Source organism: Mustelus asterias, chromosome 11, assembly GCF_964213995.1.
Source record: "Mustelus asterias chromosome 11, sMusAst1.hap1.1, whole genome shotgun sequence".
Classification (NCBI taxonomy): domain Eukaryota; kingdom Metazoa; phylum Chordata; class Chondrichthyes; order Carcharhiniformes; family Triakidae; genus Mustelus; species Mustelus asterias.
In genome coordinates this window covers 90,252,556-90,279,630 of record NC_135811.1, presented here as the reverse complement: position 1 = coordinate 90,279,630, position 27,075 = coordinate 90,252,556, and the positions used below count along the sequence as shown (strand labels likewise).

Below are 27,075 nucleotides of genomic sequence, written 5' to 3'. Positions count from 1 at the left end.
TGTTGAAATATATTAGAAGTTAACCCGGTTTGGAATTTTTAACAATGTTCTTTAAACATATAATATTAAGATTTTGATAAATATTTGAGAGCTCTGTTAAAGAGCAAGCACAGACACATGATGGGCTGAATGATCTCCTCTTGTGCTATAAGACTCCAAGATTTCCTGCATTTGTTAAACTACGTTTTGATAAATATTTTGAACATTGATATTGAACAAGTGCCACGCGAATAGTTGATCATGGTTTGTACCCAAATCCACCATGTGTGAGAAAATGCAATGTTGCGTTGTCAGCCTTGGCAACATTATCACTTCTGAGTCAAAGGTTTATCGGCTGAAGGCCCACTTTAGTGATCCGAGAACAAAATCTAGGTTGACTCTCCAACGCAGTACTGGGAGAGTGCTGCATTGTTGAAAGCACTATCTTTTTGATTAGATCAGTTCTGGCCTTGGGTGACTGTCTGAGTGGAGTTTGCACATTTCCCCCCGTGTCTGCATGGATCTCCTCTGGGTGCTCCGTTTTCCCCCCACACTCCAAAGATGTGCAGGTTAGGTGGATTGGCTATGCTAAATTGCCCGTTAGTGTCAGGAAGGCTAGCAAGGGTAAATAGGGATTTTGGGATAGGACCTGGGTGGGTTTGTGGTCGGTACAGACTTGATGGGCTGGATGGCCTCCATCTGTACTGTAGAGATTCTATGTTAAACTAAGACCCTACATACATTTTCACCTTTTCAGAACAGATGACATTATTGAGGAGGAGCAAAGGAGTTCTCCAAGTGTGGCCTAAACAATATTATTCCTCAACCTGCATCGCTGAAATAGATAATCTGGTAATTCTCATTGCTTCATGTGGGATCTTGCTGTGTAAAAATTGGCTATGATATTTCCTCCATTACAATAGTGACAACCTTCTGAAAAGTATTTCATTGGCTGTTTTGTCTATCTATTCGTGTCACAAGTTGGCTCACACTAACACTACAATGAAGTTACTATGAAAATCCCCTCATCACACTCCGGCGCCTGTTCGGGTATACGGAGGGAGAATTAAGCATGGTCTTTCGGACTGTGGGAGGAAACCGCAGCATCTGGAGGAAACCTGCGCAAGCACAGGGAGAACATGTAGACTCTGCACAGACAGTGCGGACCCAAGCCAGGATTCGAATCCAGGTCCCTGGCGATGTGAGACAGCAGTGCTAAATCTAACCACTGTGCCACCATGGAGCACAGTACGAAGTCCTGAGATCATGAAGGGAGCTACACAAATGCACAATCTTTCTATATGGAGTGGTCAGTGTGCTAAGAAGGCTGAGGAAGTAAAAATGTAACTCCACAGAAACACAGACATCCTTTTGCAAATTTGATTCATCCATTAAACTTTAATTGCACGTAAACATTTTTACAATACAAACAGAAGATTCTTTTTCTCAGAGAGACCCCACATTTTGATTTTGATTGCCATATATTATATTTAACAATAAATTATGTACAATTGCCTGCCACAAAAAAGCTTCAATGGTTTCTCAATGCATGAAAAAGGTTTGCATGCAGTGATCCTTTTGGTTTGGTGTCGTCTTCACATAATTCTTGAGGTCTGGTCCATCTGCACCATAATTAAAACGCAAAGACACAAAAGGTAGACAAGGTACAAAGAGGAGGGAATCACCACATCAAGGAATCATCGTACCTGTGGAAAGCAATAAAATTAAAAATCAGTCAAATACAAGCATTAGGTTTCACTGTACATTAACTTAACGTTTACAAGTGTCACAAGTAGGCTTACATTAACACTGCAATGAAGTTACTGTAAAAATCCCCTAGTTGCCACTCTCTGGTGCCTGTTCAGGTACACTGAGGGAGAATTTAGCATGGCCAATGCACCTAACCAGCACGTCTTTCCATCTGTGGGAGGAAACCGGAGCACCTGGAGGAAACCCAGGGGGAACATGGAGACAGACAGTGACCCAAACCAGGAATTGAACCTGGGTCCCCGGCGCTGTGAGGCAGCGGTGCTAACCACTGTGCCACCCCCAATCAATATCCATTTAAATACCTGACAAAGAAACAAACCAACTGCTTTGTTACATACATGCAGTGTATGATTTTCCAGACTTTACAGGATTATCTTTTTAGTGTATGTAATAAATCGTTCATTGTTGATAAATATTTTATCCCCGAAAAAAGAAATTACAGAAATGAAATCAATTATAATAAAATTGTCTGGAAAACAGATACCATAAAATGTTATTAGCATAGGTATGTGTTTTCACAGTTAAATAATCATTTCCCTTGAGTTTACAAATCAGTAACATCGAAATTCAAAAGCCCTCAGTTCCTGTCTCAAATGTCTTGGGCGGGATTGTCCGATCTTATTCGTCCCATCCCCCGCTACCAGCGGGAATGGAGATTTTGACACTCGGCCAAAACTCCATTCACTGCAGCGGCATTGGACAAGGTTTAAAGTTTATGTATTAGTGTCACAAGTAGGCTGACATTAACATTGCAATGAAGTTACTGTGAAAATCCCCTCGTGGCCACACCCTGGTGCCTGTTTGGGTACACCGAGGGAGAATTTAGCATGGCCAATGCACCTAACCAGCACGTCTTTTGGTCTGTGGGAGGAAACCGGAGCACCCAGAGGAAACCCACGCAGACACGAGGAGAACGTGAAGACTCCATGCAGACAGTGACCCAAGCTGGGAATTGAACCTGGGTCTCTGGTGCTGTGAAGCAGCAGTGCTAACCACTGTGCCACCCTTCCCACCGTGCCAAGGTTGGAGGCTTCAGGCACAAGTGTTCAAATTGTTTTTATTATTCATTCATGGGACATGGGTGTCGCTGACTGGCCAGCATTTATTGCCCATCCCTAATTGCCCTTGGAGGGCAGTTGAGAGTCAACCACATTGCTGTGGCTCTGGAGTCACAATTAGGCCAGACCAGGTAAGGACGGCAGATTTCCTTCCCTAAAGGGCATTAGTGAACCAGATGGGTTTTTCCGACAATCGACTTTGGTTTCATGATCATTAGTAGACTCTTAATTCTTGATATTTTTTATTGAATTTAAACACTACCATCTGGCGTGGCGGGATTCGAACCTGGGTCCCCAGAACATTAGCTAAATTTCTGGAATAATAGTCTAGCGATAATACCACTCAACCATCGCCTACCCCTAAATGGATGTCAATTTAAAATATTTCAATGATGACACATTTCAGCTATGAGGTAAATATTAAAGACTAAATTAAGCTTCAAATATTCCACCTTGCATTCCACTTTCCTGTTCTTTATCATTTTCCATGTGTTTAAATCAGTACTCTTCCAACTGGTGTTCATTCATCCCCTGGACATCACGGAACTCATTATATCACCAACTACTATTCTTTTGATTTATTTGTCATTTCTCCAATTCATTTTACCCACAGCATACTCCTTCGCTTGGGACTCTCAATAAAACAAAATACAATTTTCTTCTCCTGGAAGTTGACTTTAAGCTACTCCAATCATTTTGATAAAATACAGCAGTACCCATTATTTCAAAGTTCTGTTCTCCTATCAAAAGTTTTGTTTTAGTTTATTTATTAGTGTCACAAGTATGCTTACATTAACAATGCAATGAAGTTACTGTGAAAATCCCCTAGGACATCAAGGGATTTTAAAAATTAAGTGGAAAAAAAAAATGAACTTGTGACAGCACGGTGGCACAGCGGTTAGCGCTGCTGCCTCACAGCGCCAGGGACCCAGGTTCAATTCCGGCCTCGGGTCAGTATCTGTGCGGAGTTTGCACGTTCTCTCCATGTCTACGTGGGTTTCTTCCGGGTGCTCCGGTTTCCTCCCACACTCCAAAGATGTGTGGGTTAGGTGGATTGGCTAAATTGCCCCTTAGTGTCAGGGGGACTAGATAGGGTAAATGCATGGGGTTATGGGGAGAGGGCCTGGGTGGGATTGTGGTTGGTGCAGACCCGATGGGTCCAATGGCCCCCTTCTGCACTGTAGGGATTTGATGATTCGATGAACGAGGAAAGAATAAAAAGAGGAAATCATAAATGAGAATAGAGACTGAATTCTGCAATTCTGAATATTAAAGATCTGAGAAAGTGTTTGAAAGCAATGTTACAGAACTGGCAAAATTTACCAACTGTGCTAATTTTGCAACAAAATAAGTAGCTTGATATAAAATCGTACACATAAACTTTATATAGAATTAGATTCAAGTTTGTTTCAGTTCAGCCAAGGTCTTCAAAGATGTGATTGTGTCAAAGAAATTGTTAAATAAGTACAGATGCATTCAGCTGGGTGAATTCTAATTGGATTTTGACTGAATTAGCGGTTTTGTTTTTCAGATCACAGACTGTGATCGTCCCGTTCTGTGTAAATGTCCTGAAGCTGTTATAATCAGTAATGGGCACTGTCGTCATTTGAAACTTAAATTGATCTGAGTGTGAATTTAGAAACAGCAGCTAAGATTTAGTGTGGGTGATGGAGGCCTCGTCCACTGGTTGGAGGAGTGGGTGGGAGCACCAAGCCACTTTTCTCTGGAGGCCCAACCACTATTTAATTGCAAATAGGCACTTACCTGGGCAACATTGGCCTCTTGTCTGATGACAAAGCCCCCTTCCACCCCACAAACCTCCCCACTCCAAGGGTGGAAATTCACTCCCATCCCAGGCATTGTTGGTCAATCAGAGGCTGGCAGCTCTCCAGTAGTGGCAGGGCCAACAGGAACGGTAGCCATTGCCAGTACTACAGTGGGGCCGACCATTGAGGATAGCCAGTTAGGGACATGTGCGGATGTGATGGAGGCCACAGGGCAGGGGGGTCATTGATGAGGATTGGATTGGATGCAAGAGCCAAGGAGTGATTTCCTGTGGGAAACTCCCATCTTCTCAATGCTGGATTCCACAGTCAGACACAGTATACCCATGAACAATTAATGGTTCCCCACACCCCCCTCCCCCCCCCCCACCTTCCCGACCCCCCCCTCCCCCACCTTCCCGACCCCCCCCTCCCCCACCTTCCCAACCCCCCCCCTCCCACTCCCCCACCTTCCCAACCCCCCCCTCCCACTCCCCCACCTTCCCAACCCCCCCCCTCCCCCTCACACACCAGGTAGGCCACTGGCAAACCAACTGGGTGGTCTCCTGAATGACAACTCCTCCCACCACTGTTGGAATACAAGCAGCAGTGGGTCTGAGACCCTTAAGTGGCCACCAAAGGGCCTCCATCAGTCTCCGGATGAGAAGGCTGCCCACAAGCCTCCCTGCCCCAGACTTAAGCAGAGGGAGGCAGAAGGGCGCTGGGATCCCCACCTCATACCCTTCCTGCTCAATCGTAAGGCCCACCACCCTCGTCCAAACTCAGCAGAGTGGGGGCATTAAATTCTGTTGACCCAGACGGATCAGAAACTCCAAATGGTCAAGTAATACAAACAGGTAAACAACAACATGGTACGGCAATGATCAAGAGGTCTTGCATATTCAGGCCAGTGAATAAATCATGATGCAAGATAATAATGCAGCTTTTAATGTCACTACTCAAAAAAAGGATCTATTTACGTCGACACTTTTCTACTTTTGGTTTGTCTGGCTATTTTGAGCTTTATTGAACTGAAAAAAGAAAGCAATGTGCACACTGCCTTGTGAAAAATAATAATGTGCATTTTTCTATTTCCAGAAATGGAAATCTTTTCAGATTTTGCAATAGCTCCTCCCTAATTTTGTCACAAATATATTTTTGAAAAGTTAGTCTTATTAAAAATCAATTTGACAATTTTGTTGGCACCCTGTTTTCCAGAAGGTCGAGTTCTATTATTGTACAAAAGAAGATTTTAACCTTAATCGCTCAGCAGACCCTGAATTGGAGGACAGTTAAAAATGATTGTGACTTCTTTTCCATAGAATCCCTACAGCGCAGAAGGAGGCCATTCAGCCCATTGAGTCTGCACCGACCACAATCCCACCCAGGCCCCATTCCTGTAACCCCACATATTTACCCTGCTAATCCCCCTGACACTAGGGTTAACTTAGCATGGCCAATCAACCTAACCCGCGCATCTTTCAACTGTGGGAGGAAACCGGAGCACTGAGGAAACCCACGCAGACATGGGGAGAATGCGCAAACTCCACACAGACAGTGACCCAAGGGCAGAATTGAACCCGGGTCCCTGGCGCTGTGAGGCAGCAGTGCTAACCACTGTGCCACCATGTTGCCCCTTCAAATTCAACTCTTTCCTGCTTTTTCTGATATTTACCCTTGGGATGCAGACAAAAGCCTTGTGCATTTTTACCAATCTGGCTCCTGTTAAGTCATTCAGACCCTGATGGTAGGCTCTAAGTCTTCACAGGCTGAAACAGCTCAGCACCTGGTGTGAAGGTTGTGAAGCTTTCCAGGTATGTCAAGATATTATGTTCCTCTTGGACCCATTAGAGTAAGTGCTCCTGCGGGCCCACAAGAAAAGTCTCAACAGCCTTTTCCATAGACTGCTCCCCGTGTCCTTCCCCATCCTGAAACGTCCAAATCCATTTCCCTGTCACTGATCTAGAAGATACGGCTTGGGTGACTGTGGAGTTTGCACGTTCTCCCTGTGTCTGCGTGGATTTCCTCCGGGTGCTCCAGTTTCCTCCCACAGTCCAAAGATGTGCGGGTTAGGTGGTTTGGTTATGATAAATTGCCCCTTAGTTTCAGGGAGACTAGCTAGGGTAAATGCATAGGGTTATGGGGAGAGGTGGGATTCTGGTCAGTGCAGACTCGAAGGGCCCTATGGCCTCCTTCTGCACTGTAGGGATTCTATGATACCAGGGGACCCAAAGCGCACAATCTTCTCCGACCAGAGGCCACTCTGCTCCCTCTTCCTGCCCAGAATGGGTGGGAAGTATACTAGCAACGTTAAGTGAGGCCCAGCTGTTAAAATTACCGTTGTCTCCTGCAATCTGCTTGGTTTTCCTCCGGGTGCTCCGGTCTCCTCCCACAATCCAAAGATGCGCAGATTAGCCATGCTAAATTGCCCCCTAGTGTCCCAAAATGTGTAGATTAGCAGGGTAAATATGTGGGATTACAGGGATAGGGCCTGGGCAAGATATTTCGTTGGCGCAAACTCGATGGGCCGAATGGCCTCCTTCTGCACTGCAGGGATTCTAAGAATATAAAGCTGAGCTACTGAATTTATATTCTGTTCTTCTCAAATTGTTATCAAATCCCTCTATGCTCTAAAAATCCCTCCCTAATCGATGATCTTCCTTTCTCAGCCTTATGTTCCCGAGATCTCGGTAGTCCATCAATTGTGGCCTCTTAAACATTCCTGATTTTAATTGCATCACCACTAGCGGCTGTGTCTTCAGCGACCAATACCTTAAGCCCTGAAATGTCTTCGATTTTCCAGCTCTTTACCTCTCTTCTGTCTTTTAAGATCCTCCTTAAAACCTACCTCATTGTTTTTTAAAGTTTATTTTTATTCGTGTCACAAGTAAATTTACATTAACACTGCAATGAAGTGACTATGAAAATCCCCTGGTCACCACACTTCAGCATCTGTACACTGAGGGAGAATTTAGCATGGTCAGTGCACCTAACCAGCACGTCTTTTGGACTGTGGGAAGAAACCAGGAGCACCTGGAGGAAACCCACGTGACATGGGGACATGATGCATACTCCGCACAGACAGTGACCCAAGCCGGTAATCGAGCCCAGGTCCCTTGCACTGTGAGACAGCAGTGCTAACCACTGTGCCACCGTCCAAGATTTGGTTATTTGGCTCAATATCTCCATGTGTGGCTCAGTGCGAAATTCTGTTGGTAAAGCTTTTAAAGAGCCTTGGGATGTATTGTTAAGTTAAAGGGACTATATCAGCGAAAATGATAGTATCATCATATTAATCCTGTTACTAAATCACACGTTGTGAACACCAACTCACTGCTTTGGGATTTTTCCCCCACAAAGCTCACATAAATCAGCAAAAAAGGAATATAAAGGTCAGTAGCGTTGAAAGACAGTTATACATTCACATTACACTTAGGACGTGAATTATTTGGATTTCCAGAAAGCCTTTGACAAGGTGCCTTCCAGGAGGCTGCTAAGTTAGCTAAAAGCCAATGGTGTCAAAGGCAAGGTACTGGCATGGATAGAAGACTGGCTGACAGACAGAAGGCAGAGAGTGGCGATAAGGGGATCCTTTTCAGGATGGCAACCAGTGACTCGTGATGTTCCACAGGGGTCAATGTTGGGACCACAACTTTTCACTATATACATTAATGACCTGAAAGATGGAACTGAGGGCATGGTTGCTAAATTTGCAGATGATACAAAGGTATGTAGGGGGAAAGGTAGTGTTGAGAATGACTTGGACAGGCTAGGAGAGTGGGCAAAGAAGTGGCAGATGGAATACAATGTGGGAAAGTGTGAGGTTATGCACTTTGGTAGGAAGAAGAGGCATAGACTATTTTCTAAATGGGGAAAGACGTCTGAAATCTGAATCACAAAGGGACTTGGGAGCCCTGGTTCAAGACTCTCAAGGTTAACAGGCAGGTTAAGTTGGCAGTTAGGATGGCAAATTCAATGTTAGCATTCATTTCTAGATGGCTAGAATACAAGAGCAGGGACGTACTGCTGAGGCTGTATAAAGCTCTGGTCAGACTCCATTTGGAGTATTGTGAGCAGTTTTGGGTCCCATACCCAAGGAAGGATGTGCTGGCCTTGGTAGGGGTCCAGAGGAGGTTCACAAGAATGATCCCAGGAAGGGTTTGTCATATGAGGAGCGGTTGAGGAGTCTGGGCCTATGGGGTTTAGAAGGATGAAAGGGGATCTAATTGAAAGTTACAGAATATTGAGAGGCCTATTTAGAGGGGACGTAGAGAGGATGTTTCCAATAGTGGGAGAGACTAGAACTCGAGGGCACAACTTGAGTGAAGGAACACTCCTTTAAAACTGAGATGAGGAGGAATTATTTCAGCCAGAGGGTGGTGAATCTGTGGAACTCATTGTCGCAGAAGGCTGTGGAGGCCAGGTCATTGAGTGTCTTTAAGACAGAGATAGATAGGTTCTTGATTAATAAGGGGATCAAGGGTTATGGGGAGAAGGAAAGAGAATGGGGATGAGAATCATATCAGCCATGATTGAATGGCGGAGCAGACTCGATGGGCCGAATGGCCTAATTCTGCTCCTATATCTTTTGGTAGCAAGTTGATATAAATCTCAGAACTACATAAATATATCTGTATAATTTTTGGAATAGGACTATTTGTCATTTTAACTTAGCTTTAGTTTTCATGTATTCATGCAGTGATAATGATAATATGTCCAAATGTAGCTAAACGTGTTTTCAATGACTCCGTGTAGGATCCACATGTTCTATGTTGGCAACATATGTTTTAATGTTTTATGTTGCCTAATACAGTACAGGGATGTTCATACTGTCATCAAAACAATAACTGTGCATCAATGTCTGTGTGTGATCGTGTGACACTGTCGAATGGCAGATACAACTAATGTTATCAGGTCATTCATATTGAGAAATGTCTCACAACAAGAGATGACAAATGGCAGCGATGTTCTGTATGTACAGCTTTCCTATACATGATTCATTCTCAGAAAGGCAGGTCTGTGGGAAATGAATTATACTCAAAACATTGAGTTTATTCTATTTCATATTGCTTTCTTAATTTGATTTGTTCCATTTAGAATCCAGGATTCTATGGGTTGCATGGTGGCACAGTGGTTAGCTCTGCTGCCTCACGGTGCCAGGGACCTGGGTTCGATTCCCGGTTTGGATCACTGTCTGTGCATTCTCTCCTGAGCCTGTGTGGGTTTTCACTAGGTGCTCCAGTTTCCTCCCACAGTCCAAAGATGTGCAGGTCAGGTGCATTGACCATGCTAAATTCTCCCTCAGTGTATCTGAATAGGTGCCGGAGTGTGGCGACTAGGGGATTTTTCACAATACTTCATTGCAGTGTTAATGTAAGCCTATTTGTGACACTAATAAATAAACTTGAGATTCTAGAACATTTGAAAGTTTTCACTGACTTTGAAGAGTTCCTGATCTAAGGCTGGCTTTTAAGCCAATCTTTGAACTGTATAATGTTGCTCAATTATCTGGATTATAACACTGACAGACTAACCCAAATCATGTCCTGCCCAGCTTTTGCCACTTTAGAAATGCTCCTCTATTGGGGAAGGTGATGGCCCAGTGGTATTATCGCTAGACTACTAATCCAGAAATTTAACTGATGTTCTGGGGACCCGGGTTCGAATCCTGCCATGGCAGATGGTGGAATTTGAATTCAATAAAAAATATCAAGAATTAAGAATCCACTAATGACCATGAAACCATTGTCGATTGTCGGGGAAAAAAACCCATCTGGTTCATTAATGTCCTTTAGGGAAGGAAATCTGCCATCCTTACCTGGTCAGGTCTACATGTGACTCCAGAACCACAGCAATGTGGTTGACTCTCAACTGCCCTCAAAGGGCAACTAGGGATGGGCAATAAATGCTGGCCAGCCAGTGATGCCCATGAAAGAATTTTTTTTTTTAAATGTGCAGAGCGAGTATTGGTTCCGTCTTTTCTATTAGTGAAAGGAAACTGTACAAAATTGAGCACATTGGCAGTTTTGACTTCTTTCAGCATAAATTGTGACCTGAATATAATTCTGGTTCCCACATAACATTTTGAATTCAACTGTATTTCCCTCATCTCCAGAGATCAGGAAAACTTTAAAGTTTATTTAATGAACCACTGAGATCCTTTCTATTGGGATTAAGAGTGTAAGAACTAGAAGTAGGATTAGGCTATTTCATTCTTTGAGCATCTTTCACCATTAAATAAGATCATGGCTGATATAGTTGTGATATCTACTCCACTTTCCTGCCCATAACACTTGAATCCCAGTTGATCAAATATCTGTCTAACTCAGCCTTGAAGATGTTCAATGAGCCAGGTCTCCTCTTTTCTCTGGAGTTACAAAGATTAACAACCCTCAGAGAAGAAATGCCTCCTCAGCTCAATCTTAATGAGACCTCTTTTAGAAACTGTGGCCCCATCGTTCTAGATTTCCCACAAAGGGAAGCATCTTCTCAAGCCCCCTCAATCGTATATGTTATTACAATCACCTCCCATTGTCCTAAACTCCAATGACTACAGGCCAACCTACTCAACCTTTCCTCATAAATCACCAATTCATTCCAGGAATCAACCTAGTGAAGCCTCTGTGAAATGCCCCAATGGAGACCATGGATGGAATTTTCCGACCGCGCTTTTCTGACTGCTGGTTTCTCAAATACAATCTTCTAAACATTAGGCATTGCATGCTTTTTCTTCAATTTGATATTGCTGCTTTAAGGATTACATAGAACATCAGTGTTTTATTTTACTAATGCTGTCATTTTATTTTAATTGGAAAGAATTACTCATTTAAACAAAAGCCAAACTACGAATAAGTTAGAAACAAAAGATAGTGAATCATCTTTGCAGTTTTATGGTAATTATTGAGTAGGTTGAAAAGTGTCTGTGCGCAAATGTCATTTCCCTGTGGGACACTGATCTCTAACCATGAGAAACATTTCTTTAGACTATATTTACCTTGACCTCCCAACGTGATCACTGCTCTCATCAAACAGGGAATCTGACAAAGCTTCCGGACTATCTCTCTTTCCATATCTATTGGAGAGGGGAAAAAAAACAAGCAAGTTCAATCCTGAAATTTTAATTCCCTTTGTTTATTAAACAACATGATTTCAAAATAGCTTCCACTAACTTTTCCAACTATTACCATTTGAATAAAATAGTTCAGATTTCCAGTCATTTGCATGTACCGTCCTGAATTCCTCTGAACAGTAATGAGTGGGAAATGTATCATTACATTTGGTTTATTTCAACTGTCCATCTTTGAAGGAATATCAATTCTGAATATATGGCAGAAGATATATAATGAGGAGCAAAGAGTGAATACTGATATAACTCCAAGAATGAGTTTCAAAATGTCACCTGCAAGTGAATTGTTTCATCAGTAGAATGATAAAATAAGTATTCAACTTTGAATCCACAATACAGGAGCCAATTTAAGGCACATTTAAAGTTTATTTATTAGTATCACAAGTAGGCTTACATTAACACTGCAATGAAGTTACTGTGAAAATTCCCTAGTTACCATACTCCAGCGCCTGTTCAGATACACTGAGCGTGAATTTAGCATGCCCAATGCACCCAACCAGCAAGTCATTCAGGCTGTGGGAGGAAACCGGAGCACCCGAAGGAAACCCAGGCAGACAAAGCGAGAATGTGCAAACTTCGCACAGACAGTGACCCAAGTCGGGAATCAAACTCAGGTCCCTGGCGCTGTAAGAAAGCAATGCTAACCACTGTGCCACCGTGCTGCCCTGGAAGTAGCTGTTAACAATGCTGGTGCAGTATTTCATAGATCGTAGAAACCTTACAGTGCAGAAGGAGGCCATTCAACCCATTGAGCCTGTACCGACCACAATCCCCACACAGGCCCTATCCCTGTAATTCCACATATTTACCCTGTTAATCCCCCTGACACTAAGGGGCAATTTATCATGGCCAATCTACCTAATCCGCATATCTCTAGACTGTGGAAGGAAACCGGAGCACCCGGAGGAAACCCACGCAGACACAGGGAGAATGTACAGACTCCACACAGTCATCCGAGACCAGGAATCGAACCCGGGCCCTGTGAAGCAGCAGTGCTAACCACTGTGCCACCCATTTTGCAAGAGAATAGGACAAACAATGTCCTTATTTAAAAGATTATATAGGGAGACTTTCCTTATGAGTTTAAGGATAAGAAAATGTGGAGACAGATGATTAAATGCTTCACATTGAATTCACAGCACAGAAACAGACCATTTAGCCCAACTTGTCTATGCAGATGTATTCACGTTCCAGACAAGCCTCCTCCTATCTTACTCTTCCAGTTTATCCTTCTATTCCTTTCGCCCTCATGTGCTTTTCTGTCAATGCAAATTGACTCAATTGTTCCTGGTGGGCCACTTGTTCTGACTCTCTCGATAAAGATTTTTATCCGAATAAATTCTTTATGGAGTATGCTACGGCCTGAAAGTTTGTAAACATCTTGGCAGGCAAGCAGTCAGAAATGAATATTGCATGGTAAAAGGCTAGATAAGGCTTTACCTTTGGGAGATATAAAAATAAACTTTATAAATGCTTCTTCAGGAGTTGTAATGGTTTGGATAAAGATGATTCCCCAGTTCATTGGACATGGTCCATGTAAGGAATAGACTTGGTTGGTTAAATAACCTTCTGTTATTCCATGCTTTTTATTCCTCATTGGATTTGCTAGTGAGTAGGAAAATCAGGGGAGTTGGAATGAACTGTGCGGTGATGTAGAAAATGGATTGAGGGGATCATGGATAGAATCTGATATGCTAACGTGGAAACCAAGAGATCACGAGGAAATCTATAAATTAAATGATACTGAGAGGCTGAGGAAGATCGGAGCAATACAGGGGGACTGTGGATGATTATGGTGAGTGTGAACAATAGGGGAGGTGATGGCCTAGTAGTATTATCGCTAGACCATTAATCCAAAAACTCAAGGAATGTTCTGGGTACCTGGGTTTGAATCCAGCCATGGCAGATGGTGGAATTTGAATTCAATTTTTAAAAAATCTGGAATTAAGAATCTGCAGATGACCATGAAACAATTGTCAGAAAAACCCATCTGGCTCACTAATGTCCTTTAGGGAAGGAAACCTGCCATCCTCACCTGTCCTACACGCGACTCCAGACCCCAAGCAATGTCGTTGACTCTTAACTGTCCTCTGAAATATCCCACTCAATTGAAAAGTAATTAAGGATGGGCAACAATTGCTGACCTTGTCAGAAATGCCCACATCTCATTAAAGAAACATACAGGAAAATCTGCAACAATTTACTTCAATGGTGATTGGTGAATGACAAAGGCATTTGAGTTAATGTTTGCACCAGCTGTATAGCTGCAAACCCTCAAACTTGTAAGTTAAATACACATTTGCCATTTAGTTCTTACCGGTGTCACTATTCACAATACATAAAAAATATATGTGTATAATATACATAAAAATGTAAATCACCTACCTGAGTCAGAAAGAAATCATTCTGTGCCCGGAGCACCAAATGTAGGTTATTACTTCGGTGTAATACTAAAGATTTGCTATGATTTTCTTTTGCTGAAATGTTGAACTAAGGGCGCAATCTTCCCTGCTGTTCACTGCAGCGAAGTCGGAGAATTTGGCACCAAGCCAAATCTTTGTTCACTGCAGCAGGGTGTAAAATTCCCACCGGTGTGAGAATGGCCGTAACATTCTGACCTAAGGCTCCAACTGCTTGTTCAACTGGGAGGTAAAGGATATGTGGCACTATTCAAAGAGGAGGGAGTTCTCCCAATGTCCTGACCAATGTTCATGTCTCAACCAAAACCAAGTGCATTTATTGGCCTTTCACTTGTTTGTTAAGTGTGGAGCTTTACTGTCTGCAGGTTGGATGCTTAATTTGCCTGCCCACCAATAGTACTGTACTTTAAAAGAGACCTATTCATTGATCTAGAGAGTCAAGTGTGATAAGGCAAGGCAGGAGTGTGGCCATAATCAGATCAGCCATGATCTTATGTAGTGGTCCAGCAGGCTGAAGGGGCTGACTCCTGCTCCTTATCTTCTCATGTAAAGTACGTTGGGAGAACAACAAATAACTTATTGTTTCCCCAGCGCATTTAACACAGTAAAATTTTCTGAGGCACTCTGCCAGGAATCGTTTTAGTTGAGACTAGAGGCAGGATTTTACGACTTCGCTCAGGCGAGACTGCAGAATCCTGCCCAAGGCCAACGGAGATTTCCGTTCTGCGAGCCTCGCCTGCCCAGATTCCAGCGCAGGCAAGGCGGTAAAAGTCCGGCCTAGGACACCAAAGGTAGAGGTGATCCATTGGCAGAGTCCACAGAGTCAACACATTCTCCACAAAAAAGTGAATAGGCATTGTACGTTAGATAGGTACAAAACACCACGTAAAATTATTTGTTCTACTCAGATGGAATTATAAAAAAGTGTGAATTTTGTGCTTAGAGCTAGATATTTATGGAGCTTGTTAATTTATTAAGTTTAATGGTCTGAAAAATTAAAATAGTTTCAATTTCCTCAGGTTTTAAGTTTATCTATTGTGTCACAAGTAGGTTTCCATTAACACTGCAATAAAGTTACTGTGAAAATCCCCTAGTCGCCACACTCCAGCGCTTGTTCAGGCACATCGAGGGAGAATTTAGCATGGCCAATGTACCTGACCAGCACGTCTTTCAGACTGTGGGAGAGACCGGAACACCCGGAGGAAACCCATGCAGACACAGGGAGAATGTGCAGACTCCACACAGACAGTGATCCAAGCTGGGAATCAAACCAGGGTCCCTGGCGCTGAGAGACAGCAGTGCTAACCGAAGTGATACTGTGCAGATATCTTTGGTAAATCAAGTTCTGTTTTTGTTTTCTCATTTATCGTTTTATCTTCCTCTTCTCCTAATTCTTCCAGTGCTAACTCCAACCTCCACTTTTCTCATGTAGCTAAGAGATCCATAGACCTTGCTTTTTTTTTTATACGGGGACGAGGAATCAGGAAGGGGACTCATGAGCCCAGTAGTGATTGGCGAGCCCTGAGAGGTCAGAGGCCTGAGGCCTCATTAAAATAACTTTCTGAAGACCAATCCAACACATTGCCAAATTCTCTACTTGGTCTGGCAGGCGGCAGTGTGGCTGGAAAGGCATCAGTGGAAGGACAGTTTCCATGGCAATTGGAATTGGTGGGGAGGATGAGGCACTCCTAATCTGCCTAGCCCACAAGGATTTCAAAGAGGCAGAGACTGTTCAAACTTACATTGGACCCTTCTGGCAAGTCAGCTCATTCGACCATGCAGAAGATAATGTGCGTCTCCCCCGGCTAGATATTAATATGATGCTGGTGACATCATTGGGCTAGGACATTGGCATTTTAAATGCCTGCCTGCATTCAGTGGGAGATTCATCAATGGTCATATTATGGCAGCGGGGAATCAGGTAGATTGAAAGTAGGTTTTACAAAAGGTTGCCCAAATCTTTCCATTACGTCAAGGAGAAAGGTAGAATTGAAGCTGTTTGGACTCTTTACATGCATAACCCCACTTGGCCTCCAGGGAGTTGAAGTACTATAAGGTGCAGTTTCATCATCTGATACCCTGGACATAATGTGGAGATGCTGACATCTCCACATCATGGCTACCATCGACACCGCAAACTGCCGGCTCCAAGTGGAGGGGATCTCCAAGAAGATTGCACATACCGGCATGGACTTTAACCTGGTGTTGTGAGTCTTCTTACTGTGTTTACCCTGGACATAGTCAGGAGCTGGAGAAATTCACTGAGGATATGCAAAGACTTGGAGCCGAGACGCTGTTGGAATTCAAATGCCGTAAAACTGCAGCTGACAGGCAGTCAATCTAAATCCTCTTCTCTAAACAGATGTATAATCTAATTCACCATGTTCCAGCAAGATGATGCTTAAGATTCTCACTATTTTTATCTCCAGTCTGGCAGTCAGACAAATAGTACAAAGTAAGGGTAGATGTTTTACAGACCTTCCCACCCGTGAGATTTTCCAGTTCCGCTGAAGACAATGGACTTTTGAACCAGCTCACCATGTTTGCTGGCCCTGCCCCCATTACAACGGGCTATAAAATTCCGCCCCAAGTTTCACTCCAGTCAGTTTCCTTCAGGGTGAACACTCAGGGTCGAACCATTTTGTATTAACATATGTATGCAATGAATAAGTCCCACTTTGCAGTGACTGATAATTACCATGCTGAAGAGATTTCTGGTCACATGTTCCATTTACAGAGCACTGTGAACCCTTGAGTCAGATTGGGCTGACAGGAAAATAAAGGAGTCCAGTAGCAAAAGTGAATAATTTAGTGCGAAAGTGGTGATAGATGATGTGAATAATGGCATGTTTCAATCAGAAAGTGAATGGAATGACATTAAAAAGAGCTCCAACCTTTAAGTGAATTTCACCACCCTTACATTTACACAAGAAGTTACCGGTGTTTTTGTGCAGGCCACCTCTACACTAATCCCACAATTAATGTCTCATGGCTTTTTTTTTGTAAATTGCATGGCAGAGAGAGTTTTGAACAACTGCTTACACCTCAATCCCAGGTTTGAATTCAGCCTAGACTGATAAATGTCTCTTTCAAGTCATCTGCACAACTGGCTCTACAAGATGCATGCAGAAGTTCACCAAAGATCCTTAGACAACACCTTCCAAACCCACGACCACTTCCATCTAAAAGAGGACGAGGGCAGCAGATACATGGGAACACCACGACCTGCAAGTTCTCCTCCAAGCCGCTCACCATCCTGATTTGGATGTTCCTTTGCAGTCACTGGGTCAAAATCCTGGAATTCCCCCCCTAACAGCATTGTGGGTCAACCCACAGCACGTGGACTGTAATGTGTCAAGAACGCAGTTCATCACCACTTTCTCAAGGGCAACTAGGGATGGGTAATAAATACTGGCCAGCTAAAGACACCCATGTCTCAGGAATGAATAAAAGAAAAGGTGAAATTATTTTTTCAGCCTCAACCCAGTCCACAGGGACAGTTGTTCTAATGAGCAAAGCTATTCATAATTGTAGACGAGTCAGCACTAAACTGCCAGAGTGACCGTCCAGAAATGGCTATCTGGTGTGAGAGAAGAGAAATATCAAACTGACACAATGCAAGTGTTGTTATTAGATTTAGCACGGTGGCACAGTGGTTAGCACTGCTGCCTCAGTGCCAGGGACCTGGGTTCAATTCCAGCCCTGGGTCACTGTGAGGAGTTTGCATGTTGTCTGCATGGGTTTCCTCCAGGTGCTCTGGTCTCCTCCCACAGTCTGAAAGACGTGCTGGTTAGGTGCACTGGCCATGCTAAATTCTCCCTCAGTGTACCTGAACAGGCGCTGGAGTGTGGTGACCAGGGGATTTTCACAGTAACTTCTTTGCAGTGTTAATGTAAGCCTAATGAATAAACTTTAAAAAAATTTATACTTCAGATTAAGCCACATTATAGTGCGGAGCAGAAGGAGTTTTACACTGCAATTGTGTTTCTTGGTGTTAACACACCAAGCATACAAGAAGTGGTAAAGGTGTTCACTTCACAAATATTGACACCTAGAGTTTTAATTTGAACACAGTTTACTTGTAAATAAAATGCTCACAGCAATCTATGCAGTAACAGCTTCCTCTTAGAACAACTTAAGGCAAAACAAAAATGAAATGACCTTTGATTGGGAAGTTTGAACATTTCAATTGGCCTTGTGTTAATAATTTCAGTGCATTTTGATTAGCTCTGAGTTCAGTTCAAGATTCTAAGTATCAGTTGAAGATACCTTCACGAGGCACTACCATATGGTGTGTGGGGGAGGGCGCGATGGGTTTTAATCAATCACTTAACAACGTTGCAATATTCTTCCAAGAATATATGTTTGTGCTGAGGCAGTAAATGTGAACTCTATGAAGCGCATGGGGGAGAAAAACAAGGAACTGGCTCAATTAGTAGTTGAAATTTTAATGGATTAATATTAATAGCAGACTCTTCCATTGCTATTTTGGGGAATTAAGTTAGGGCTGCTTGATTGTTGCAATTAGGATGACAAGCGATGAGAGCCTGAGTGAGCGAGGGAATGGGGGAGAGATAATTTAAGGGTTGAGATTACAACACTACACTGAAAAACTGATGATTGAAAAATTAGACCAGAGTTTTCTATGCATCCCCGTTGCTTCATACAGTGGAGGCCAACTGTCCATTGCTTCAGAAGTAAAGTGTTTCCAAAAGGGCGCTGTGCTTTCTGTTCACAAAGGTAATCAATTTTTTAAAACATCAGAATGGTTTCTAAGTGCTTCCAAAATAGAGGAATTCATTCCATACATTCAATATAGACTTAGTAAAAGACACTCTGGGATCATTTGCCAAATGCAACAGTGTAAGGAAAACAAACCTGGGCCGTTAAATGTGTTGAATATATTTCATGTTACAGAAAATGTATAAATATTGGGATCCCATTAAATACTCTGATGTCAGTCCAGCTATAGAACTTTAAGAATGGAGTAAAAAAAAATTTTTTAAGATGGCTTCTCATCCTTTCTAGCCAAGATCAGATGTAGTATATATATGTAGGCACTGCTGCCTCACAGCGCCAGGGACCCAGGTTCAATTCCGGCCTCAGGTCACTGTGTGGAGTTTGCACATTCTCCCTGTGTCTGCGTGGGTTTACTCCGTGTGCTCCAGTTTCCTTCCACACTCCAAATATGTGAAGGGTTAGGTGGATTGGCCATGCTAAATTGCCCCATAATGTCCCAGACTTGAAGGTTAGGGTGATTAGTGGGGTAAATACTTGGGGTTACAGGTCTGGGTGGGATTTCCCCCTAGTGTCAGGGGAATAATGTGGGGTTACAAGGATAGGGCCTGGGTGGGATTGTTGTCGGTGCAGACTCGATGGGCCAAATGGCCTCCTCCTGTACTGCAGGGATTCTACGATCTCCGTTCTTGTGGGGTCTGTGAATTGGCTTCATTTTGAATTTGAATTGGTTTTTGGAGCAAACAAGGAGATGGGTTTGGGTTTGCCCCATCCACTCTGTGCATTGGCTTTGTAACTTTAAGAACGGAATAAAAATTTATATTAAAAATTGGATGGTTGGATGCACATTTGACAGGGCTTCTACTAAACTGGGTATTATGAGATGAAGTAGAGTCCAAAACCCTGAAAAGTGTTTTGTTCTCTTCCAACAGTAAACTGGAGATAATGTAAGGAAATAATGCACAAAATATTAAAAATGCTACAAACAAGTAATTGGAATGAGGGTATACCTAAAATAGTAGATTCATATTTTGAGTGAGCGCACTGGGATCTTGAGGGAGGTCTTGTGGTGCAGTGGGTAGCATCGCTGCCTCTGAATCAGAAGCTCCAGTTGGGAATCCCACCCCAACACATGATGACCAAGGAAGGTGGGTTCATAATGTGCGTGCACAGCTGAGTATTAACCTACGAATCCTTCCAACACATACCAATGGCAGGTGGCAAGAGTGGGAGAGACTCCTGGTCTGCCATGTGATGGAAAGAAAACTGGGGGCTCTACCATCACTATCTGTTGCCCCGGATTACAACATGCATGGAAAAGTACATATTGCCACTGCAAATTGGACCCCGAGTTATCTGTGACACTCTACCACCATTGGGTTCATACGTCAATAACCACTTTCAGCACAACAGGGTAGACTATAGCACATATTGTCCAGTGAAATAAAAGTAAAAGAAATAAATTATCTTCAGAATATGCTTAGAATACTGTTTGAAATACTCAAGTGCTCTTGAATGCTGATTTACAAGCTAATAAGGTACTTACTCATAATGTAATGGTGATGCTGACCAGTGAGTGTTTGCCTTGTTTCCTACATTACGAACAGTGATTATACTGCACTTCAACAAATATAAAGTGCTTTGGCACAACCTGGGGTTGTGGGAAACATTATATAAATGGAAGTCCTTCTTTTCTATGCACGGCACGGTGGCACAGCGGATGGCACTGTTTCCTCACAGCACCAGGAACTCGAGTCACTGTCTGTGTGGAGTTTGCATGTTCTCCCTGTGTCTGGGTGGGTTTCCTCCGGGTGCTCCAGTTTCCTCCCACAGTCCAAAGTTGGGCAGGACAGGTGGATTGGCCATGCTAAATTGCCCTGAATGTCCCAAGATGTGTAGGTTAGATGGATTAGTTATGGTAAGTGTGTGGAGTTATGGGGATAGGGTCGGGGGTAAGGTATGCTGTCAGAGAGAGTTGGTGCAGACTCAATGGACTAAATGGCTTCCTTATTCACAGTACAGTAAGAAGTCTCACAACACCAGGTTGAAGTCCAACAGGGTTTATTTGGAATCACGAGCTTTCGGAGTGCTGCTCCTTCATCGGGTGAAGCTCCAAAAGCTTATGATTCTAAATAAACCTGTTGGACTTTAACCTGGTGTTGTGAGCCTTCTTACTGTGCCCACCCCAGTCCAATGCTGGCATCTCCACATCATGGCTACCTTCTTCACAAGAGGAATTTGATAGGGTGGTCTGTACCTACACTAGCTATCAGCATAAGACAGGAATGTTTCATTTAGTCCCAATAGATGTAATTGTTAATTGCTGTGTAAAGCCAGCATTACAGGCTTTTAGAAATTAAATTGCACTTTTATCAGAAATTAATTAGTTCCCACAATCAGATGAGAAAAACTTAAAGATGTTTTTGTAAGTTTGAGCAAATCTTTCATTGATTTATTCATGAATGTTATTAGTCGTGTCTGAATCATCTTATCAATACAATTATTATAAGGGAATAATTTGACAGCATGCAGATAATAGCCCAATGTGAATGAAGACTTGATCCAAACGCAGCAATTATTTGACTGAGTACTTCCAGCTGAACAGTTCAGTTTAATGACTTCTGTGCTCCCTAAATTAATTACTTTGCAATGTTTTCAAATCAAATACTGCATGTACTTCCTAGAACAATGCTAGTCCTGAATTTAAGGGCTCTCAAATAAGAAAAATCAGTTTTGCAGGTCCCAATGGAATGTTATACTTCAAAGACAATTTGCAAACCTTACTCACATCTACCTGCACAGTGAGAAACAGAAGCTTTCAACTTCTTTTGGCCTCTTTTCAGTGACTCATGCTCCACAGGCACAGACACTGCAAATGCCTCAGCCAACTGCTTAAATTCCAAGTGTGAGCCTAATGGTACATGTTGGCCGCCTACTTGAGTCAGGGAGGCTTCATCAGCCAAGCTTCATTTTGTCCTCGCCCAACGTTCAGTCTCAAGACACATTCCCACAGGAATCAACAGATAGGGGTCATAAGTAGGAAGCCCACTCAGAAGCCCATAAAGTCTCTACAGTGCAAAAGGAGGCCATTCTGCCCATCAATTCTACACCAACTCTCCAAAAGAGCATCTTACCCAGGCCAACCGCCCCCCCCCTCCACAATTCCATGCATTTACCACGGCCAATCCATGTAACCTACACATCTTTGGATACTAAGCAGCAATTCAGCATGGCCAATCCACCCAAACTGTACATCTTTGGAATGTGGGAGGAAACAGGAGCACCTGGAGGAAACCCACACAGACACAAGGAGAAAGTGCAGATTCCGCACAGACAGTCAGCCGTGACCGGAATTGAACCCGGGTCCCTGGCATTGTGGGGCAGCAGTGCTAACCACTGTGCCACTTGATAAATAATGTTCCGTTGATCATGAAGTAAACCTGAGACTTGCCTGAATGGGACAGCATAGCGCTGCGTTCAAATCTCACAAATTAGTCTGGTCAGGACCATACGGAGATGCTGCCTCCACAAAAAGTTGAATGCGTCTTACAAAACAAAATGCTGACAATGCTGCTTTTGGGGAGTGAATATCCCCAGTAAGCAATTGGGAAACGTTATACTTATGTTTGTAAAAAAAATTATATTATGCTAATTGAACAACAAAGGGAGTAACGTAAGCAAATCAATCACATGAGGAGACTGCTTAGCGCTGTTAATGATCTGCAGCAGGAACTGACTGTGGTGTGAGTTATAAATATGCAGTGTGAATTGTTGCTGTCTTGTTTCTTATTTTGCATATTCAATGATGTGTGCCTTCAGCTTACCTCTGCCGTGTGATGAGATTGATGTAATGCCTGAGAGCAGAGTAGTACTTCGCCAGTTCCTCTGGGGGCGCATCCTCTCCTGGGTTCTCAGGTTTGGGGGGATAGGCATCCACCAAGGTCCCGAGGCACACCAGCACGCAGATAGCAAGAGCAATCAGGGTTGTCCAAGGCTTCTGAATGGCCACCATCTGTCACACAGGGAAGGGAAAGCCAAAATCAGAACAACATGCTGAGTAAACCAGCCTGAAAAAGACTGTTCATTAACAAGCTTCATGTCGCTAGATTATCTAGAAGTTGGTTTACGTATTTGTATCATTAATGTTGTAATAAACCTGGAGCAACCTCAAAAGTGTTTCTCACATTTGAGTATGAGTACTGATTGGAACACAGGGAATTCAGATTCAGCATGCAGTTTTAAACTGAGCAATAGACTTAAAAGAATTTGTCCAGTTCAATCATAGAATCCCTACAGTGCAGAAGGAGGCCATTCAGCCCAAGGAGCCTGCACCAACAACAATCCCAACCAGTCCCTATCCCCATAACCCCATGTATTTACCCTGCTTATCCCCCTGACACTAAGAAGCATGGCCAATCCACCTAACCCACACATCTTTTGATTGTGGGAGGAGATTGGAGCATCTGGAGGAAACCCACGCAGACACGGGGAGAACATGCAGACTTCGCATAGACTGTCAGCTGAGGCCAGAATTGAACCCTAATCCCTGGCACTATGAGGCAGCACTTTAAAAAAGGGCTCATTTGACTTCACTAACTGAGATTACAATGCCATTGAACTTAGCTACTGGGATGGCATGGAAACACACGAGACCAGGAGTGGTGAGATGTGCAAACCTGTTCTCAAGCATGAGCGGAGAAGCATCACATTGGTGCCAGTTAGACAAAGTGGTGGGTAGGGGGTGAGGACTGTGTATTGGAGAAAGAGGTAGTTGCCAGAGGAGAGCAAATCTGAACAAGTTCAATATGAATTAAGCCCCGGTTGATCAGGTCTGCTGGGATCAAACCAAGAACAGACCTGGAAATTGTCAGAACTCTGCCAATTCAAATTGAAGGAAAAATATTGCAAAAGAATAACCAGAGGCAAAGTACATTCGCCGAGTCTCACATGGTTTCAGTTACCTGAAAGTGCAAAATGTTCTTATCTAAAATCAGAATGTGGCAGATGTACCTCCCGGGATAAGAATTGGAGGCGAGAACATAACAAGCTTGTGGTATGCTGACAACACGGCCGTGACTTGCAGAATCATAAAGAGGCCTACACGATATTGTAGATCAAGAAAAATTCAGAAGCTTTGAATATAGATTGAGTATGATTACCAAAAGGACAAAAGTAATGGCAATTGGAAGGAATACATTGGAAGAAATAAGAAATCATAGAATCATAGAATCCCTACACTGCAGAAGGAGGCCTTTTGGCCCATCAAATCTGCACCAACCGCAATCCCACCCAGGCACCATCCCCATAACCCCATGCATTTGCCCTAGCTTGTCCCCCTAACACTAAGGGGCAATTTAGCATGGCCAATCCACCTAACCAGCACGTCTTTCGGACTGTGGGAGGAAACCGGAGCACCCAGAGGAAACCCATGCAGGCATGGGGAGAACGTGCAAACTCCACACAGTCAGTGACCCAAGCCGGGAATCGAACCAGGGTCCCTGGCGCTGTGAGGCAGCAGTGCTAAATGGATGGTGTCACACGAGAACAAGGAGATAAGTTTGTCTATTCAGGACAAATGGTATCAGAAGATGGCAGGTGAGTTGCCAAAGTCAGAAGGAGGATGGAGACAGCCTGCAGTAAATTTTGTGAAGGTGAAGAATGTGTTAACAACAAGAACATTCAAGCTTGTGACACGGAAAGAAACTGCTAAAATGCTACATTCTATTCACTTTCTTGTCTGCCTCAGAAACCTGGACAATAAAGAAAGATCTGTGGAAGAAAATAGAGGCCACTGAAATAGCGATGTTAAGGTCTATGATAAAAATTCCATATACAGAGCATGAGCCAAAAACAGAGGCTTGAAATTGCAAGAGCACTCTTAAAAAGTGACATGCAGAAAAAGAAAATCTGTGCTTTGGCTGTTTAATCAGTGCTGTAAAGTGACAGAGATCGATCTGTTTCGGGGGGAGAATTGGAGGGCAGCAGACAGAGGGGTCAACGTAGACCTAGCTGGATGATTGATGTCACAGAGAGGTTGCAGGCGAGCTACATTGGATGTGTGAGGATGGTGCAAAACAGGCAAAGGTGACACATCATTACAGCAGATCTCCCGGCAAGAGTAACTACAAGCAGAGAGAGGGAGATAGACGACAGAATGAAAGTTTAAAGTGGAACAGTGAAAAGTGAGCATAAATGATGCTTCAAACGAGTGAAGGAATTCAGGAAATCATGAATCGGGCCAGTGAAGTCAAGCACTCACATAAAAAAACTATTGCTAAATTAAATGAGAGAGATAAATACAAGAGTGACAGAGAGAAGTAAAAACCTGATGAAGTGACCATTAAAACTTATTGAAATTCTACATGTGATTAAGAATATTTAAAACTACTGCAAACCATATAGCTATGTTCAAAACTTTGAAAATCCTCCATCTGATTATAAGTGGGAGGAAAAGGAAACTATTCCATTTGCACTTAAGCATCATACAACTGCCAGATATGAAGAGACCAAAGGAAAAATGAGATTTTGTAACTAAAATTCGCACCTGCTTGAAAAAAAAATGATTTTAAATAGACCCTAGACTGTCACATAAAAGGTTAAAGACCTTAATGGTGAAAGTGGAGGCTCTGAATTATTTCCTCATTTTCTGCAGATCTGCATAAACTAACACTTTCTAATTCCTTATGATTTTATCCCTTCTTTGCTGTCAGTTAACTCGGGTTCATTCTCTACAGATTCTTTGGACTTCTGTCATTATTGGTCACCTATATAGTGTTGAACTGAATCAGTCAAGTCAACCGAACCAAGTATCCACAGGTGATTATTAAAAGTTACCCAGATTTCTTATTGCTGCTGTAAGTAAGATATATTAATGAACGCATTCCTTACTCAGAACCAAGCCAATATAGAACAATGCAGTGGAGCTTGGGTTAAATGAATTGGGACTTTAAATATATAGGTCTGTGTTGGTCACACTCCCACTCACATGGTTCAGGCGTGAAAAGGATTGGAAAATTAATTATGTGGAAATCTAATCATGTTAACTGGGATTCCATTGTACCACTGAAGTTCTGCAAGAACTACATTCAAAACTCAAAATGCTGCAGAATGGACTGCTAGTAAGTCATACCCCGACTAGTTCATACTGTTAAAGGTACTATGTCAGAATAATTTACATCAATATACTTGGTAGAAAAGGGTCCTTTCAATTCAAAAAGGAATGGGGTAAACTTGTGTTGGTGGGCAGCACGGTGGTTAGCATTGCTGCCTCACAGCGCTGGGGACTGGGGTTCGATTCCCGGCTTGGGTCACTGTCTGTGTGGAGTTTGCACATTTGCCCCATGTCTGCGTGCGTTTCCTCTGGGTGCTCCCATTTCCTCCCACAGTCTGAAAGATGTGCTGGTTAGGTGGATTGGCCAGGTTAAATTCTCCCTCAGTGTACCTGAACAGGCACCGGAGTGTGGCGACTAGGGGATTTTACCAGTAACTTCATTGCAGGAACAAATGTCAGAACTGACATTTTCAAGTTATCCTGATCCCCACTCAATCCATGCATGCAGTATTTGAGAAGTTGCTAGTGTAAGCCTACTTGTGACACTAATAAATAAACTTAAACTAAACTATGCAGAGACAAGTTAGAATCAATGCATCCTGTGTACATCATGAAATACAGAGCTTTTCTCAATGCAAATGAACAAAAGGTTCTGCCAACTTTCCCCTGAATTTGAAACAGTTTAGTTAATTCAGCAGTCACGTAGTTACTGAGAGCATCTGTGCTGTTTTCTTCCTTGCTCGGGGTGACCAACTGAGTTCCTTCTCAGCTTTCAAACTCACACAATTCCCCTGACAGCAATGGTCAGTAGGTATTACCTACCTGTTCTTGAAATGACAGCAACAAGCACTGAATAGTTAGATCCGCAGAGACAGTGTGCCCCACTATTCAGACATAAAGTTGTGCTCATTGAAGTTTCTATCCGCTTCTCCTTGCTGCCAGACCATTTCATAAAGCGTTTGGAAAAAGTTACAACATCGTTTCAGTGGGAGTTGGAAAAGGGGGGCAACATTGACCCCCAGCTAGGAATTCGAAAAAGCGCATTGAGATAAAGTACTTGCCTTTTTTTCCTGTTGTCTGGATGTCCTGTCGACGTTCAAAGAAAATCCTAGAGTGTGTGAGAGAGTGTGTCTGTCCTGGCTGTTTGCTCAGCTGTGTTCAGTTCTCTTCT

General features: G+C 43.1%; 1 protein-coding gene across 1 annotated transcript; it reads right to left on the bottom strand.

Moving 5' to 3' along the window:
* Positions 1 to 1,360: 1,360 nt before the first annotated feature.
* LOC144500656 (peptide YY-like) lies at positions 1,361 to 27,075 on the bottom strand. Its single transcript, XM_078223945.1, has 4 exons — positions 26,966 to 27,075; positions 22,678 to 22,865; positions 11,565 to 11,642; positions 1,361 to 1,685 (listed from the first exon to the last, which is right to left on the bottom strand). Exons 2-4 carry the CDS (start codon positions 22,863 to 22,865, stop codon positions 1,661 to 1,663), a joined length of 291 nt encoding a protein of 96 aa, XP_078080071.1. The 5' UTR covers positions 26,966 to 27,075; the 3' UTR covers positions 1,361 to 1,660.